At 49.2% G+C, this 18,266-nt stretch overlaps 1 protein-coding gene and 1 long non-coding RNA gene across 2 annotated transcripts in view; one reads left to right on the forward strand and one right to left on the reverse strand.

The window, feature by feature from the left end:
* Positions 1-3,515: 3,515 nt before the first annotated feature.
* On the reverse strand, positions 3,516-6,363 carry LOC111746856. The gene is made up of 3 exons (XR_002783281.1): positions 6,294-6,363; positions 5,138-5,427; positions 3,516-4,998 (listed from the first exon to the last, which is right to left on the reverse strand). It is a non-coding gene; the product is annotated as an uncharacterized LOC111746856 (long non-coding RNA).
* A 259-nt stretch (positions 6,364-6,622) lies between these two features.
* Positions 6,623-18,266, forward strand: part of CUNH19orf47 (chromosome unknown C19orf47 homolog) — a 20,096-nt gene continuing 8,452 nt past the window's right edge. Inside the window, exons 1-6 of the mRNA XM_023537906.1 lie at positions 6,623-6,700; positions 9,126-9,178; positions 10,424-10,475; positions 13,873-13,960; positions 14,084-14,198; positions 15,840-15,921. Of these exons, the coding sequence (XP_023393674.1) occupies positions 10,457-10,475; positions 13,873-13,960; positions 14,084-14,198; positions 15,840-15,921 (304 nt within the window). The 5' untranslated portion in view covers positions 6,623-6,700; positions 9,126-9,178; positions 10,424-10,456. The remainder of the gene's footprint in view (positions 6,701-9,125; positions 9,179-10,423; positions 10,476-13,872; positions 13,961-14,083; positions 14,199-15,839; positions 15,922-18,266) is intronic.

Genomic DNA, 18,266 nt, shown 5'->3' on the forward strand with positions numbered 1-18,266 from the left:
GTGGTTTAGACTGGATTGGATTTAAGAGGCAGTTAATACTGTGGGTTCCAGAACCAGATGCCTGATTAAAATATGAGCCTCAGCACTTATGTGACCATTTGACCTTGAGAAGTGACAGTGCATCTGTGCCTTAGTTTCTCCATCTGCAAAATGGGCATAGTATATTGGCACCTACTTTTCACAAGGCTGTTCATGAATTTTATACAAATATCTCGAGTAGCTGTGCACCAGGCACTGTTTTAGGTGCTGGAGATACTGCTGTGAACAAAAGACATGAAGGCAGACAGACAAAAAGCAAAATAAGTAAATTACATGCTATAAGGTAATAAGTGCTATATAGAGGACCAGGAAAGGACAGGGTAAGGGTGGGTTTGGGATTGTTTGCAATTTTAATTAAGGTCAGAGAAGGCCTCCCTGAGAAGGGGATACCTGAGAAAAAAAATTTGGGGGGAGGGAGGGAGCTACACAGACTTCTTAGAGTGGTCCAAGCAGGCCTGTGCAAAGGCCCTGAGGCAGGAGTATGCTCAGTGTGGATAGGAGCCGACTTGGTTTCTAATTGGACTGGAGGTAGAATCCAGGTAAAGTAAGGAGCCGAGGATGACTCCAAGGCTTTTGGCCTGAGCAGCTCATGGATGGAGGAACCAGTAGCTGAGCCGGGGAAGACTGATGGGGAGCAAGTTTGAGGAAAAGATCAGGAATAAAGAATGAATGAGTAGATAATAAACAAATGTGTTTTGAACATATATAATTTGAGCTGTCTAAATTCTATCCAGGTGGCTTCTTTGACTCAAAGGAATTGATTTATATCAAGTGCACAGAATGGGCATGCAAGAGGTTCTCAATAAATGTGATTGTGTCAAAGTTCCTAACAGCCCCCGCAAAAAGACAAAAGGCATTATTACCCTCACCCCCCCAAGCCCCAGGTAAGATGGTTGCTTTTCACTGTAGGCCTTTAGTTACTATTTAATTTTTAAAATGCATATAGGACTTCTATGGAAATTAAATTATGAGGTTCAGGCCCCTTGCTGGGGTACCCTTTCCCCACATCCCAGTCTCCAGAAAAGGACTATGGCCCCAGCTAGAGGAGTATCCAGCAACCCCCATCCACAGACCCCTGGGGCAGGGGGGAAGGCAGGGCAGAGTGAAACCGAAGGTGGCCCTGGCAGCAGCGCGTACAAAGCAAGGCTGGCGGGTGCTGGCATTCTCAGCTGTCTCCTGTGTGCCCGGGGCCCTAGACCCCTAGATGGGGTTCTGGTGTAATACTCAGCCTGGTCCTTAAGCTTCGCTTCCTTGCACCTCTGCCAGCAAGTGTGCCCGCTCCAGTCCAGACTCTCCCTGTCCCCCTTGGCCTGTGCCCTCCTTTGAGGTGTGATACCACAGACCGCAGAAAAGGAGGAAGTAAAACCCACTGGGTTTTTGAGACTCGTGTTGGGACAGTCTCCTGAACACTCCACTCTGGGTGACGGTGGGGTAGGTTGGATCCCTTTTTCCACAGCGGCGCTTTGGATCGGATGGATGGTCCAGGGTCCAAACCCCACACTTACTTCCTTAGTGAATAACCTCAGATGTGGGACTTTACGTCTCTGAGCCCCACTGGCCTCATCTATAAAATGAGGATCATCTTATACCCATCTAGAGGAGGTGGTTGGAGGATCTTTGAATGGTTTACAGGGCTGGGTCTCGGAGTCCCCACAGCCCTGCATTTGGGTCTCGGCTCTGTGTGTCACTGGCAGAAGAGGCTCCTTTCTCTGAGCCTCATTCCGTTCTCAGAACAATTGGAGACATATACCAACCTCATATCTGCTGGGAAGTCAGTGAAAACATCCATGGCGGGCAGGTAGCACAGTAAACTCCAGTTACAACCTTGCTAGTGACATCTGTGTGCCCCCTGGCACCCTGTACATACTTTATCACAGATAACGGTGTCCCCTGAAAAGCTAAGTCTGTGTCTGGTTTCTTCCTCTATCCCCCAGTCCCCAGCACAATGTAACCACTCGAGAAATGTTTGTTAAAAACAGAGGAAATGGAGTAGAAATGGAAACCTCTGAGAAAAGACTTTCTTAGCCGTCTCTCTAGATATAGTGACACTTGGTTTATACACAGTGATAACTAGTTTATGTTCTAAGCCCAGAGCAGATGGGATAGGAGCAGATAATGGCATCTCAGCCTGAGAGTAAAATTCAAGGTCGATTCAAGGTTGATTCAAGCCTTCTGACTACAAAGGAGGGTGTGAGGCCAATTAGCTGCTGAAACAGCGGACAGATCACACCACAGGAAGCGGACACAAATCCACAGACCTTCCATATGGTTCAAAACCGAAATGTTCTCATGTTTAAAGGGACCAATTTTACCTGGATTGTGCAGACAATCGTCTGTGGTCAGGTCTACGGAAAACAGAACAGAGCACTGGTTTTGTAAACTTCTGTTTGTCTGTTTTTGTTTTGAGCAGTAGAACTTTTATTTCAAAGGACCCCTCCCTAGAAGGTGCCCCTTCTAGGGGGAGAAGATGGCTGGGTCTGAAAAATGATTAAATAAATAGGTAAACAACAACAGCAAAAACTTCAGCATGAATGACGAATACTTCTGATTTGGAACTCAAAAATCTAAGCAGTCCTGTCCCCACCCGAACTGCCTACGTGGCTCCCCACTGCCTTTGGGACAAAGTGCAAACTGCTGACCCTGTCCGAACCTGTGGGCCTTCCCGCCACTGCAGATTCAATTCCCTTTTTGACACCAAAGCCGTTTCCAAATCTTATGTCTTCCCTGAACTCATTCTGAAGAGTCCCACAGCCTTCTAGATACCTCCCCCGAGGTGTCCCTAAGCCCCTCACACCCAGCATGTCCCCAATTGTCAACACCTCTCCCAAACCTGCTCCTCCCCAAGTCCCATTTTGAGGGCAGCTGTTTTAACCCATTCTTCACCTCAGCCTATGCGCCACCTCCTCCAGGAAGCCCTGACTCCCCACCCTGCTCAAAAACTGCCCGGTGCCCTCAGGACAAAGCCTCAGCTCCTCACTGTGGCTCCCAGAGCCCTGAACGATCTAATAACTTACTCTCTCGGCATCCTTTATGTCCCAGCCATATTTAGTATCTTTTGGTTCCTTGAACCGAAACCACTTTTACCACCAATCCTCCCACACTTTTTCCTCCTAACACACCTTTCTCTCTTCATGTTGCTCATTCCTATCAGCTTGTGTAACACCTACTCCAGGAAGTTCTCCACGAACCCTGCAGCTGTTCAGGCACCCACTCTGGGCTATGACGGTCCCCTGAGCCTCTCCATCCCAGCCCTGACAACTCTGGGACATCGCTGCCTGGTGATGCGTCTGTGTCTCCCACCAGACTGTGAAACTCAGGAGGGCAGGGCTGTCTGTCACTGCTGTGTCCCCAGGACCACCTGGCACAGGGACAGCACATGGCAGGTGCTCAGAGCCAGTTCATTCACTTATCCATTCAATTTGTATTTATTCAGTGACTACTTGCTGACAAGTCCTGTTTAGAAACTGGAGCTACAGCACAGAACAGAAAGAAAAAAATCCCTAGTAAAGATGACATACTTTGGGGGGAGTGAGACAATAGATAAATGAGTGAAACACACAGTATGCGCCTGGGAGAGAAAAAGCAAGCAGGGAAGGGTGTATAGTGGCATCGCAATTGAAAATGGTGGATGTCTGAGTTCAAAAATGACAACACAACACATTTGGGATAAAGAGGCATTATTATCCCTGTTTTTCAGGTGTGGGGCAGGGCTCAGAGAAATCACTGCCCAGGTTGCACAGCGTCGGTTTGTCTGCAGGAATTTGAACCCAGAGCTCAATTCTGTTCCTGGACACTACACTGTCCAGCCAACTCATGGACACAAAATAAGGCAGAATGATTTTTCCTTGCTGCCCCCCGAGGGAGGCCTGAGCCTGTTAAAGGTAGGGCTCCTTATGTTTACTGAACCAGGCACTGCTCGATATATTTATTTATATAAATATTTATATATTTAATTCTCACAACAGTTGTTGTTTTAGCGCCACTTAACAGATAAGGGAACTAAAGATCCAGGGAGGTTAAGTGATTGGCTCAAAGGGACACAGCCAGGAAACAGCGGAGCCAGGATTTGAACCCAGGCTGCCTCAAGGTCCCAGGGGTGGACAGCTGCCTCTCCTGCTGTTTATCGTCTGCAGGTCTGTAGCTGCCCTCCATTTCTCCCTCCCCAAACAGCAGTTGCACCCAGAGGTGGCTTTGGCCTCTTCAAAACTACTAACGTCCCCTCCCCCTCCAATCTGTGAGAGGGGCAGTTGAGGCTTTCTCCGAATAGAAAGGATATGTAAATTCAGCTTTAAGAAGAGGACTCTGGCTCTCCTTCCAATGGGTTGCTCTTGCCGATCCATCCTTGGAAGTTCTAGAACTGCTGCCGCTGCTTCATGTCATATCACATCACATCAGATTGCATCCCTCCTCTCCTCCAAATCCTCTAGTGGCTCCCACCTCAGAGTGAGGCCAAAATCTTCTCCACGCCCATGAACCCCCAGCTGATCAGCCCCCATCACTCCTCGGACCTCATCGCCCAGCCCTTTCCTCCCTCACTGGTTTCCTTGCCACCCTTTAAAGATTCCTAAACATTCCATGTTCCTCTCTCAGGACCTTTGCATTTGCTGTTCTCTCTGCCCAGGATGCTCCTCCCTGAGACAGCCACACCACTCTCCCCTCCTCTGGGTCTTTGTTCAAATGTCATCACCTCAGAAAACCTTTTCTGACTACCTTATTTAAAATTACGATCTTGTTGTGCAGACCCCATTCCCTCTTCTAACGCGTCCTGTAATATTCTTACCTGTTTGCTAATTGTCTCTTTCCCCTGTAAACTCCGTGAGGCCAGGGAGCTCCGTTAGTATAGAGGTGTCCCCAGTGCCTAGCACGGGGTTGGGCATGTAGAACACGTTGAATGAATAACTTGCATTTTCATTCCCATGTTGCAGGTACAGAAACCGAGGCACAGGGACATTAAGCCACCTGCCCAAAGTCATGCAACTATTTAAGTACTAAGCGCTAGAACCGAGACTGGAACCAGGGTGTTCCAGCCCCCAGGCACACATTGCTAACCACTGTCCTACACTGCTTTGCTCAAGCAAGCTGAGTGAATAACACTTACCTCTCCACCTGGGGAGTCGGGGTTGCTGATGTATGACTGCCTCACCTCTCTGTACCCCCAGTTCTAAAAGTCAAGGGAGGTCTGGGTCTAAGCTACCTATAATCCCCGTCACCCCCAATGTTGATGAAGAATGTTCGTGACGGGTGATGGGCCACCTCCTCAGGTGTGGTGACGTGGCAGAATGAGGACAATATGGAGATCGTGACGTAGGGTGGCGTGGGGTGGCTGTCATGGCAGAGGGTATGGTGATACAGGGAGTGTGACTGACACCATGGCAATGATGACGGCAGCTGGGGAGAGAGGGAGCGACCATGAGGTGATGAAGGTGATTGGATGAGGGTGAGAATGACATGGTTAACAACAATATCAGCCCAAACTGCCACGTCAAGCTGGGCATAGCACACGAATAAACTGGCAGAATCCTCACAATCATCCATGTAGGTTCCTGTGTGCATTTCATAGATGAGGATGTTGAGATTACAAAGGTGTGATTCGGTGGTCAAGGTTATCCAGAGGTTTAGTGGTGGAGCTGGGATTCTGACACACCCCTGGTGATGGGCTCTAGTACCCCACATGGTGGCGAGTATGTTAAAGGTGACACTGGCAAATGACGAAGACATGAAGGAAAAAAAAACTGTATGGCAGGGTGGCTCCTTTTGGGGAAAACTAAAAGTAGGAGGGATGGATGGTGACTGCCAGAGGAGCAAAGGTGACATGGCAGGGATGGTGACGCGGGGGTGAGAATAACATAAAGGGATCATGCACACAATTAAGGAGAGGGTGACAGGTGGCGTGCGCAGGTGACACGCATGCATAATGACGGTTTATGAGAAGTAAGGATTCCATAACGGAGAAATAACAAAAAGATGGGTGCAGGAAACATAAAAAGGCGATGGAGACTTAAAAGTGGCAATTGCGACCTGTGGTGGAAATGGGGGCTTAGAGGGGACGAAAGCGAGTTAAGGGGGTTGATGGCGACAGTGGGAGCATGATAGCGACAGAAGGGGAAGGGTGACTATTTAAGCAGGATGCGACATATGGAGGAATGGCGATATAAAGGGACCGAGGACGACGTAAGGGTAGAGATGCATTATAGACACGAGGTGACAACACGAGGAGGGCAGCCGAGGCGCCGCACCCCCGAATCGCACAGTACCTGCACTTCACGTCTCCCACTCCCGGACCCAGCCCCGCACGCACCTTCAGGACTGGAGCCTGGCCTGACCGCCCCCGCCGCGCGCAGGCGCACTCGAGCTGGACTGCGGCTGGCGGAGGCCGGGCCCGCGCCTTTCTCATTGGCCGCGCTCCTCGCTAGCGCCGGGCGGAGGGAAGCACCTGGGAGACCGGGAGAGGTCACGTGACAGTTGCGGCCTCGCTCTCGTTGGTGGCGGCCCAGTGGGCTAGAGAGGCCGGGGGGGGGTAGGGTGCGCGGGTCAGTCCGGCTTCCGGCGGTGAGGGCGACGCTTCCGGGGCGGGCCGCCGGGCCGAGGAGGAGTGTCTGACTGTTGGCGCCGCCGGGAGGGAGGGCGGGTGGCGCGAGTGGGCGCGGGCCTGGAGGTCCAGGTGAGGCACGAGTCGGGGAGGTGGGACTGGGCCGGAAACGGTGGCGATGGATGGCCTCCGGGGCTCTGGAATCAGTCACGGCGCAGCTGTGCGGCCTCGGACAAGCGACTTCTTTCTCTGAACCTCAGTTTCCTCCTCTGTAGAATGGGGGTCAGAATCCGACTGTAGCTCCCTCCTCATGGATTGGAGTGAGAAGTCAGCTCCTGCATGTTGGAGTCCCTCGCTCAGTGCCTGGCACAGTGCTCACTCTTATTGTACTGTTGTTAGTATTGATGGTAATATTTGCGCTTAGCATGGAAGATGCGGGTATGGGAGCGTGACTGTTGGACTTGGAGGCTGACAGATTTCAGTTCAAGTCTCAGTTCCACTTTGTGGCAGTGGGCCTGTGCCTCCATCTCTCCGAACCTCACTTTCTTCATCTATACAATGAGGACTAGTAGTCCAAGTATCATAGGGTCATTGTGAGGATGCTAATGAAAGGTGGGTGTAAAGCCCTTAGCACAGGGCCTGGCACGGTATTGAGTAGGAGCTTGATAGATTGGGACTGTCATAATAATGACTCTGAAGAGTCATTGGTGTAGCTGGGACTTGAAATAGAGAGATGGAGGAAGCTCAAAGACAGCAATAGGACAATCGGGGAAATCAATATCCAGCCACTTACTATTTGGCCAATTTTTCCAAATCTCATAGTATTAGATTTTTCATTTTCTTTAAAACCGCTGATGCATTTTCCTCCACTTAATTTGAGAAGAAAAATTGTATTTGCTATCTTAATGAAAACTGGCCTGGCTGGCCATGAAAAGGAGCACTTAAACCCGAAGTTCAATGGAATCAGAATAGTCTATTAAATTGTAGACAGAAATGGAGATTCAAAAGGGAATAACTTATGCTGTGTGATTCCATGTTTTCAGGTCCCATGGACCCCTTCACGTTATTTTATACTCTGTTCTCAGCTCACGCTTTGCATATAGCTTATATAGGTCAGTGACTGCCCTACCCTTCCCCTAGCTCACTGAAGATTTTTCTATTTTATTTCATGCACACGTACATAGTACTCATCACCTACTGAGCATTGTTCTAACGGCTTGGCATTTAAGAACTCATTTAATCCCTCTAACCACTTGAACAATAGATATTCCTGTCATTCTTACTTTATAATTGAGGGAAGTGAAATCCAGAAAGATTAAGCCACTTGCCTCAGAGTGAGGATTAGGAAGTGGTAGAATTGGGATTTGGATCCAAGCCTTCTAAGGGCTTAGCACAGGGCATCTAGTACATTATAATTACTCGAGTTTTGGAAGTGGTCATTTTTCCATATTAATAATTTTCACTGTTCAGAGAGTGTTGGAGATGGGCTTTTAATGGTGGAGAGAGGAAACTGAATCCAGCAGGAAATTCTGAAGCTGTGGGAGGATACCAGTATTTAAAGGCTTCTGGTAAGCATTAGGTGGAACCTTGCAAAGACAGACTACAGTGCCTAGCCTGTAGTAATCCCTCGACCAGCATTAATCATAGCTGATGCACTGACTTGAGTTCAAGTCCTAGCCCAGCGGTTACTTGCTGTGTGACCTTGGACCTGCCACTCATCTGTGAGATTGGGGATCATTTTTACTTTCTTCCCCCACGGTTGTGAGGGGTCACTGAAGCGTGTATGTACTCGGTGCCTGTCATGTGGACATTGAACGAGAGCTCCTGCCTGGGCCCTGGAATCAGGGAGAACTTGTCTTTGAATCCCGGTAAAGCCACTTGCTAGATGTGGCATTTGGCAAATGACTACACCTCAATTAGTTTTTTTTTTTTTTTTCTCATCGATTAAGATGAGACTAATAATAGTCCTTACTCATGAGGGGGTTGTGAGGCATCAGCAGGATGCCTGGCTCTGGTCCTGGTGAGGGCCTGGTATGTGCAATGTTCTGACATCTTGAAGCCCCTCCGTGCCCCGCTCTTTGGGAGATGTCAGTTGACCTTGTCCAGCAGTAAAACCCAAGAGGGGAAGTGGGTTTTAGGGAGTCAGGTACAGGAAGGAGAGATGCCTGTGGTCATGTTCATCCATAAGAGATGCAGCGGAAGCTGGTGAAGGGCAGGATAAGTCCTGGCTGGCGGCAGAGGAGAGAGTCTCACATGTGGGGACTTGGGGAAAGCTTCCCAAAGCAGATGGCAGCTAAACAGAGTGAAAGGCTTGCCAGGACAGGAGGAGGTAAGCCTTCCAGGCACAGGTGACATTCCTTGTGAAAACCGGGAGGCAGGCAAAGGCCTTGGGTGTTAAAGGGAAGGCTGGGCTGGGAGGCCTGAGAGTTAAGGATAACCTAGACTCGCAGGATCGTTGCTATGCACCAGGCACTGTCTCAGCTGCTTCATATGTAGAAACCCACGTAGCCCTCACAGCAGTTCTCTAAGGTAAGGTTTGTATCGTTCCAATTTGCAGATGGGGACACCGAGACCTGTCTGGCGCAGTAACCTGCCAAGACCACACAGCTAGTAAGTTGGTAGAACCAGATTTGAACCCTGCAGTCTGGTTCCAGAGTCCTTCCTCCTATACTGTCTCTGTTATACCATCAAAATGGGGTTAAGGAGGAGCAGATTGTGTGTACGGGACAGATGGCCTTCTGCCCCTGTGGGAGAGGCAGAGGAGGGGTGATGGTGAAGGATCAAAACTGGGGGTTGGGGTGGGTGGCGGGGAGCAGAGTGAAGGACGAGGGCAGAGGAGATGGAGGAGACAGCTGGGTCAGAGATGAGGAGGAGGGCTAAGTGGGAAGTTTGGGACAGGTGGTCCCAGAGTCAGAGAGCATTGAATTATCAGGAGAGAAAGTTCTTTCCTTTAGTTTCCCTTTAGGAATATCTCCGGCTAGCACTGTCCAGGAGACAATGCTGCTGATGTGTCTTGAACAACTTTCTAGCACCTGCTAATGTTACCTAAGTGAAAACGTTTTTTCATTTCTTCTCCGAGGCCCCTCCTGACCTGGAGCCCCACCTCCCTGCCCTCGTCTCCCCACACTCTCCTCCTTGCTCACTCCACTGCAGCCACGCTGGCTCCTTGCTGTCCCTCAGATATGCCAGATGGAGTCCCGGCTCAGGGCACTGGACTTGCCATGTCTGCTCCTGGGACACTTCCTCTGGCTCATTCCTGTCTACCTCCTTTGGGTCTCTAATGTCACTTCAGAGAAGTCTGCCCTGGTCATTCTATTTAGAATTACAGTTCTTGCCTTCCCAGCCCTCCATGTTTTCTCCATGACACGCAAGGCTTTCTATACTACATCGTCAACCATTCTATCTGTTCACTGTGTCTTCCCCTTTCCCCCGTCCTCACCTAGGTGCCAAGCTCCATGTTTTTGTTCATATCAGTCTCCCTGGTTCCTAGAACAGTGCCTCACACGTAGTTGGTGCTTAGTAAATGGTTTTCGAATGAATGAATGAATGGATATTTATGGCTAAAGTCTTGGGCAGGGGGTGTCTTTTTTCTGTCTCTCTTATTCAAGCTAGAGATTTTTGAGGTGTGGGAATGGAGATATAGACATTTGCTGTCCCTAGGTCTTGTCTCAGGCAGAAGTGATAGTTGTGGTGGCAGCTCTGGCCCAGGCTGACTTCCTGCCAGCTGCCCCAGGCTATTCCTGGGCTCTGAGCCCCCAGTCCAGGAACTCTCCTCTGGCGGACAGGCAGCGAGAGAAGGACGGACACTCAGCCGGCAGCGACTTATGGGCCCTCTCCCCTCGTTCTCTTTTCCAGGCTCCAGGGAGCAGCATTGGGGCCAGGGCGACAATGGTCTCAGTGACTATGGGTGAGTCTGTGGCCTTCTCTCCAGGGCCCCCTCTCCCCACTGCCCTTTTTGAGGTATGACCTTGGTGTGGGGAGACGGGATGGGGGAGGGAGGGCCGGTTCACAGGCAGGAACAGCTGTAGTCTGAGGAACGTGGTGGCGGGGCCGGGGCCTGTCCAAGGCCTACCCGCCTCCTCCCTGCATCTTGGCCTTCTGATACTAGCCTAGATGTAAAAAAGAACTTGGGCTATGAAGTCCAGCAGATTTTCCACGTGGCCTGTCAGAGCCTCAGTTTTCTCACCTGTAAAATGGAGATACTGATTCTCCCTACATCTTGGGATGTTGTAAGGGGATTAAAGAGATTATCGCAAGTAAAATCTTGGGCATAGTTCTCTACAAATGTTAGCTATCGTTATTATTCTCAAGAGCCTTATCATGTTCTCTTTAAGCTCTATTTTGGGATTGTCAAAGCACAGAGATTAACTGGTAGCTTTAAAAATTTTTAAGAATTATTTAAAAAATGTTTGGTTATAAGACCAATTAAAAAGCAAACATCTGAGTGTGTCCTTTATGATTCCATTTATATAAAGCACAGAAACAGGCAAAACCAACTGATGCTGTGAGAAGGTGGTGGTTGCCCTGCGAGGCAGGGAGAAGCGACTTCGCAGGGAGAATGGGTGGGGCGCTTCCCGTATTTGGAAATGTTTTGTTTCTTGATCTGGGTGCTGGTTACATGGGTTTGCTGGTTTATGAAAAATCTGTCCACTTGTTTGTCCTCTTAGGCATGTACTTTATAATTCAATGAAAAGATTTTTAAAAAGCTATCCCCCTTTAGGTCAAGAATAGAATATTGCCAGCCCCCTGAGGGCCCCACCCCAATCACAACCCTTTCCTTCATCCAGATGGAATAAACCACTATCTTATCTTTGTGGTACTCCCTCCTTACGTTTTTCCGTAGTTGTACCACCAATGAAAATATCTGTATTCCAAAGACTTTGGTTTTGAACTAATATAATGAAATTAGGCTGTGCGTGCTTCCGTGTTTGGCTCCTTTGGCTGAACGTGATGTCTGAGAGTCACTTAACGGCTCTGTGTAGCTGTAGTTCTTTCTTTTTCATTGCTGTATAGTATTTCACCACCCGAGTGACCACTGTTAGTTTATTGATGCTACTGTCAGTGGCCATTGCAGCGTTTCTGGGTTGGGGCTGCAGCAGACAAGCTGCTGTGAACAGTTTAGCACTTGTCTCCCGGTGTGTGTAGCAAGCCAAGACTCACATTGTTGCCCATCTTATTTCTGAAATGGGGGTAGTCTTACAGCTGGTGGCTTATGATCGTTTGATTGGTAGCACCTTTTCCTTCTTAGTAGTACTGTAAGCCCTCACTTAATGTCATCAGCGGGTTCTGTGATTTTAAGCAGAACCGGTGTATAATAAAACCAGTTTTACCACAGGCTAATTGACATAAACGAGAGTTAAGTTCATACGGCATCTTGTCAAAATGTAACGAAATAACATTGAATGAAACAACATTATTTGAGGACTTGCTGTGCATGAAATGATGGTGTCACCCAGATGTGGGGACTTCTGCAGTTCCTTGACTTGGTTTTAGGCAGCTAGCTGCCCCCAACCTGTGTGGTACTCTTTTTTCCTGAACAGCTTAATTGAGATACATTTCACACAATCACCTGTTAAAAGTCTGTAATTCAGTGGTTTTTATATTCAGAGAATTATGCAATCATCACCACAATTTCAAAACATTTTCATCTTCCTCCCAAAACCCCATACCCATTAACAGTCACCCCTCCTCTCCGGTCCTTGGCAACCACTAATCTACCTTCTGTCTCTATACATCTTTATAAATTTACCCATTCTGGACATTTTATATAAAGGGAATCATTATGTGGTGCTTTTTGATACTTAAACAAAGGTGCCCACTTTTGGTTGATGGAAGCCAGGGCACCGTGGCTTAGCAAGTGGCAAGTGCCTGTGCAAAGCAGAAGAAGGTACTGCTTTCCTCAGGGCTGGGGTAGAAGTCCTGAGGGCGTGAGCTCACCTGCCTCAATCTGGGGAGTTGGGCCTGTGGCCAGGTGGGCAAGGGTCTCTTTGGAAGAGACATGGCCCCTGGGCCTGTGCCCAAGCCCTGCACTGCCACCTATGCCACGTCTAGCCAGGAGTATGTCTCTTTCTCTGCTCTGAGCCTCAGTTGTCTGTGAGCAAGCAAAATTGGCATAGTAGTACCAGATTTTTTCTGTTATCAGATAGCATGGATTGTCAGTGTAGTGTTAAGTGCCATGAAAAAGAAAGAAATGTGTTGCCAATTGAACTTGGCACACCATCATTTGTGAGGTAGATCCTAGTTTCAGAGATACTAAAATGTGAAAAAAAAGTCCTACTTGAAATCAGTGCTCTTATCTCACACCTGGCCTGACAGGTTAGGGTCAGTTTGAAGGTCACACCAAGAGAATAAGAAAGAAGTTTAGAAACAAGAAAGCAACATGGGTGGAGTCTGCCGGTCTGTATTCCATGCCTGGTGGTGGCAGGATAGTAGCAGTAGCAATAATGATGATACAGTGGTTGAGGACGTCCTCTGGGCCAGGCATCATTTTAAGCCCTGTGCTTGGACTTTCTCATTGAGTCTGCACAGGGCCCCGGGGACGCTGGTGCTGTTATCTCAGAATGTCAGCTTCATGAGGGAAGGGACGTTGTCTTGTGCCATGTGGTATCCCCAGTGCCCTAGGACAGGACCTGGCCTGTGCCAGGTGCTTAGTACGTACCCCAGATTTACAAATGAGGAAACTGAAGCCCCGGCCAACAACTTGCCCAAAGCCCCTCAGCCAGGAGATGGCAGAGCCAAGGTTGGATGCCTAGGCTTGCAACTCCGTGCCCTACTCTGAGGCAGGACCACTCCTGTGATGAGGCAGGGGCTTGCTGACACCCACGGCCACCTCTGTGACCCTTCTTTCCATCCACCTGCGGGTCCTGTCACCCTCTGGGGCTGGGCCCGCTGGTGGGGACTGGGGCAGAGAACCCAGAGTCCAGGCTCTCCCAAATCAGTCATCGGCCTAGCATGGGGGGTGATCACTGCGGGTCACGCTCCGGGGCAGGGCAGAGCCGTAAGGAGAAGGGCAGTGTGGGAGCTCATGGGCTGGGGACGTCTGCTTCTTGTTAACGGTGTGGCCGGGGCTGAGCCACCCAGCCTCTCCCTGCCTCAGTTTCCTCATTGGCAAAGTGAGGAGTCAGTGCTGCTTAACCCGATGGGTTGTGAGGTGGGCTTAGTTCCACAGTACATGCGAAGCACTCAGCCCAGGGCCTGGCATTTGACAAGCATTTAATTTGTGGGAGCTGCTGCTTGCGGCTGTGGTTTTTGTGGCTGTTCTCTAAAGAGAGTAATGTGAATAATGAGCCCTGTCCACCCCCCAGCCACTTCTGAGTGGATCCAGTTCTTTAAGGAAGCTGGCATTCCTCCGGGGCCTGCTGTCAATTACGCAGTGATGTTTGTGGATAACAGGTAAGAGCACTGGGGGGACAGAGCCGAACCTGGGGAGGGCCGAGGTGAGGCAGGGGAACAGGGATCCGGCTGGCCCACCCAGCCTGGCCCACCTGCGGCCTCAGCACTGACCCTCCCTTGCAGGATCCAGAAGAGCATGCTGCTGGATCTCAACAAGGAAATCATGAATGAGCTGGGCGTGACTGTGGTGGGCGACATCATTGCCATCCTCAAACATGCCAAGGTGGTGCACCGTCAGGTGGGTGCTTTGCTCCGCCCCTCTGTCTCTGGGTTTAGGGTCAGGTAGGGGGCAGTGGCAGAGCCAACAGGAAGCTTGGAAGCAAACCTGAGTTCTGAGGCTGGTTGCACCATTTGCTGTGTGACGTTGGGCACATTGCCTAACCTCTCTGAGCCTTGTTTTCTCCATCTGTAGAATGTACATAGGCAAACCTATTTTATAGGATGGTGGTATTAAGTTATATAAAGCCCTAGTACAGTGTAAACAGTAGGGCTTCAATAAAGGCTCTCTGTAATTATTATTACTAGTTCTCATCTTTTTTTTGAGCCATTGCTTTATTTTACTTAATTTCTCTAGCTGTAAATTGGTTCTCACTAATGATAATTATCATTACCAGGATTCTTCTCTGTCCCCAGGACAGGAGCTTCTGTGTGAGATTCAGGTGATGACTTGGCCAACAATATGGTTGTTCCATCACTGCCAACCCCCACGCCCCCGCCCCCGCCCCCGGCTTACAGTGACCTTGGACTTGTGATTTCACCTCCCTGAGTCTCTGAAACAGGCTTTTCACACACGCCTGCTGTATAGGTCGCTGTGGCCATCTACCTGATAGTGTACGTGGCATCGAGTGCCAGGCCTGGAGTGACGTATGGTAACTAACACGTACCAAGTGCCTGCCTTGGCCTGCCAGGCCCTGTTGTCTACACCCTTCATATGAACTCGTCTACTCCTCCTTCCACTGACCAAAAAGGAACACTGCCCCAGAGCTGCGCTCTCCAGTGCTCCGCTTGACCACACAGTGGCTGCTGGTGTAATTCTCGTCATGGCTAGTAGCTTCCCTCCATTTCAGAGACGGCCTTCATGTGTCCATCATCCAGGTCGAGACCGCACAGTGAGGGCTTCCTCAAGCCAGGGTCACCATCTGAGTTGTCGTGGAGACCGTCACTGAGTAAAACTGCAAAACTTCTTTTTCTTTAAACTTTTAAATTTAGGAACAATTTCCAATTCCTAGAAAAACTTCAACAATGGTACAGAAAATTTCTGTGTGTCCTTCACCCAGCTTCCCTTAATGTTAACATCTTACGTAGCCATGGCACATTTGTCACAACTAAGAAATGAGTGTTGGTTTGCTGTCGTTACTGAACTGCACACATTTTGGATTTCATCCATTTTCCCACTAATCTTTTCTGTTCCAGGTTGTCATACCATATTGACCTATCATGTCTCCTTATTCTCTCTTGATGTGTGAGTTTCATAGTCTTCCCAGGTTCTTGATGACCTTGACAGTTTTGTTCTGTTTTTTTCAAGTTATAGCTAATCAACTTTGTTAAGGTCTTAATATTTCGCTATATTTAGTCGAGGTATATGTTTTTTAAATTTATTTTTAAATTATAGTTGACATATGATATTATGTTGGTTTCAGGTGTATAACACAGCAGTTAGACATGACCTTGACAGTTTTGAAGAGTACTGGTCGGGTGTTTTGTCGAATGTCTCTCAGTTTGGGTTTGTCTGATGCATTCTCATGGTTCGGAGTGAAATGTTTTAAAATCTTTTTCTAGCAGCTCTAATACCCTTAGTTTTGCTCAGATTTTTGGGTCTGCTGGTTCCTCACCTCATGCATCTGTCCCCGTGGTAACCTAGGCACCTGTTTTTTTACAGGACATGTGCAAAGCTGCCACTGAGTCAGTGCCCTGCAGCCCCAGCCCCATTCCAGGCGAGGTTCGCCGAGGCACCTCTAGCGGTGAGTCCCATCTACTCAGGCCTCCTTTCCTTCATTCCGACACTCCTGCAGTGAAGAGGACACACCTGGGATCTGTGGAGGTGGCAGCAAAGCCATCTAGGGCCCTCTCCTCTTAAGGAAACATGCAGTGGGTAGTGAGGGGCTGCTGGTAGTCCTGTTCTAGAAAGTCACTCTCAACACTGTGAATTAGTGAGTACTGAGTCACTGCTCCTAGGGGAAGTCCGGGGTTAGGTTCCTGTAAGCCTCCGATCACAGTTTCGTCAGCTGATCAATACAGAAGCTTTGAAAGACGCCTTATTTAATACATATTGTTGATTCATTGACATTGAACTTGTGGCCAATAGCACTCTGACTCGTTCCTGAATGAAGCTGACCTAACACGTGTTTTTTCTATAAGGCACATGTATCTCAGCGTCCTTGCCCTTCAGCACGGGCTCAGGGGCCATTTTAAACAGCAAAGGCACTAACGAAAAGCACGAAAATGTGAAAGATGTGGCACTGAATAGACCGCAAGGAGGACACTTGTTTACTGTGTGAGAGCTGAGACAGGAAGGCAGAGCGCTGCCTTGTTTGACTTCAGTTGGGCGTGTGTGTGTGTGTTGGGTGACTCAAGTTTCTTGCCATTCTGGGTGTGTCTGTGAGTGACCACAAAAGTGCTACAAATATCGATTTTGGGGTTACAAATAAATTTTAGTGAATAGATGAATTTGCAAATTGGAATCTGTAAATAGTAAGAACTGACTATTTTTATACTTATGTCAGCAGTATGATACCTTTAAAAAAAAAACCTTAAAAAATTTAACGTGTATTAGTTAGCCTTTGCTGTTTAACAAGCTATCCCAAAACTGATTTAAGACATGAACTTTTATTTCTCATGGTTCTGTAACTTGGCTAGGCAGCTCTGTTCTGGGCCAGCTCAGCTGGTCTCGGTGGTCATCTGGCAGCTCCGTCGCGGCTGAGTGATCTAGGGTGACCTCACTCACGTGTCTGATGGTTCGTTTGATATCACTCGGGCTGATGGGTGACTCAGCCATCTGTCTCTGTTTCCAGCAGGCTAGCCCAGGCTTGTTCATACAGCGCTGGCTGCAGGGTTCCCAAAAGCAGCGTCAGGGGACAGGCCCCGCTTCACAAATTATCTCTGAAGCCTCTACTTCTGTAATATTTGCTCTTGTCCCATCAGCCAAAGCCAGTCACTTGGCTCAGCCCAGAGTCACGTGGGCAGGGCCTTTGGGGGCAGGACAAATGCCAAGGGCACAGAGGCTGAGCGAATTTGGGTCCCACAGCTTACATACAGAAAAGGATCAGTTCATAAAGGTACAACTGGATGACATTCCACAAATGGGTCACCCATACAGCCAGCAGCATCCAAATCCAGAAACGGAAACGTGGCCAGAGCCACCACCCCCGCTCAGGGTGCGCCCTACCCTGATTCCTAACTGCGTGGATGAGTCTTGCTGGTCTTTCGAGTCCGTGTAAATGGTATCAGGTAGTATTTGCTTTTTGTACCATTCTGAATGTCTTAAATAGTTTAAAATAAAATTTAAAAATTAAAACTAACAAAAACACTAGTGGAGAAAATAGGCAAGTAAGACGAGAAGGGGAAACAAAGGAGGGAAATTGGGGAGGAGCGCCCCACAGCAGCGTTGCTGCTGCGGCCGCCCGGTGCTGTCATGATAGCGGATGTGCGTGTCTGTGTCGGTGGTGAGAAGACCAGTTCTTTGTCCTCTGGCAGCCTCACTGCTGCTCAAATTCAGCAGAGCAGGGACAGAGGTGTTTCCCTCCACCCAGCGGTGTTTGCCGTTTACCCGTCATGATAAAACATGGTATCCCTGATCCCTTTAAGCGGGGCCTTTCCCTCTGTGTACACTGCGAGGGGCGGGGCCCTGTCACCTGCTGGCCTTTTTCAGCGGAACATGCCAGTGACAGTGCCCTTAGCCGGGCGGTGAGCAGGAGCCCTCCTGGCCCAGGTCCTGCACAGCCGGGTGTAGACAACCAGCGCTCATGAAGCTCCCGTTTGGTTTAAGACCCTCTGAGGAAACATCCTGGGAAACTTGTGGAAGGGGACATGCCAAATCCTTAAGAGGGGAGTGAGCAGGCCTGAAACCTGACCCTCTCTTCCTGGGTGTGGGGAGGAGCGAGGTCCGATTGGGACGGGTCCCTCCCGGCCACCCGGGTGCCTGTAATGCTCCAGCTCCTGGCCTGGGTTCTGGGTTCTGGGTATGTGGGAGCTTGCCTTTAGTTAAGTGGTCTGTGTAGGCTCGAGGTCTTTTTCTTGGTGCCGTAGTTATTTAAAAAACCCAGCCAGGCAGTTTGCGTTTATAATGCCATGTGGGGTCATTACGGGG

This window comes from Pteropus vampyrus, unplaced genomic scaffold, assembly GCF_000151845.1.
Source record: "Pteropus vampyrus isolate Shadow unplaced genomic scaffold, Pvam_2.0 Scaffold203, whole genome shotgun sequence".
Classification (NCBI taxonomy): Eukaryota; Metazoa; Chordata; class Mammalia; order Chiroptera; family Pteropodidae; genus Pteropus; species Pteropus vampyrus.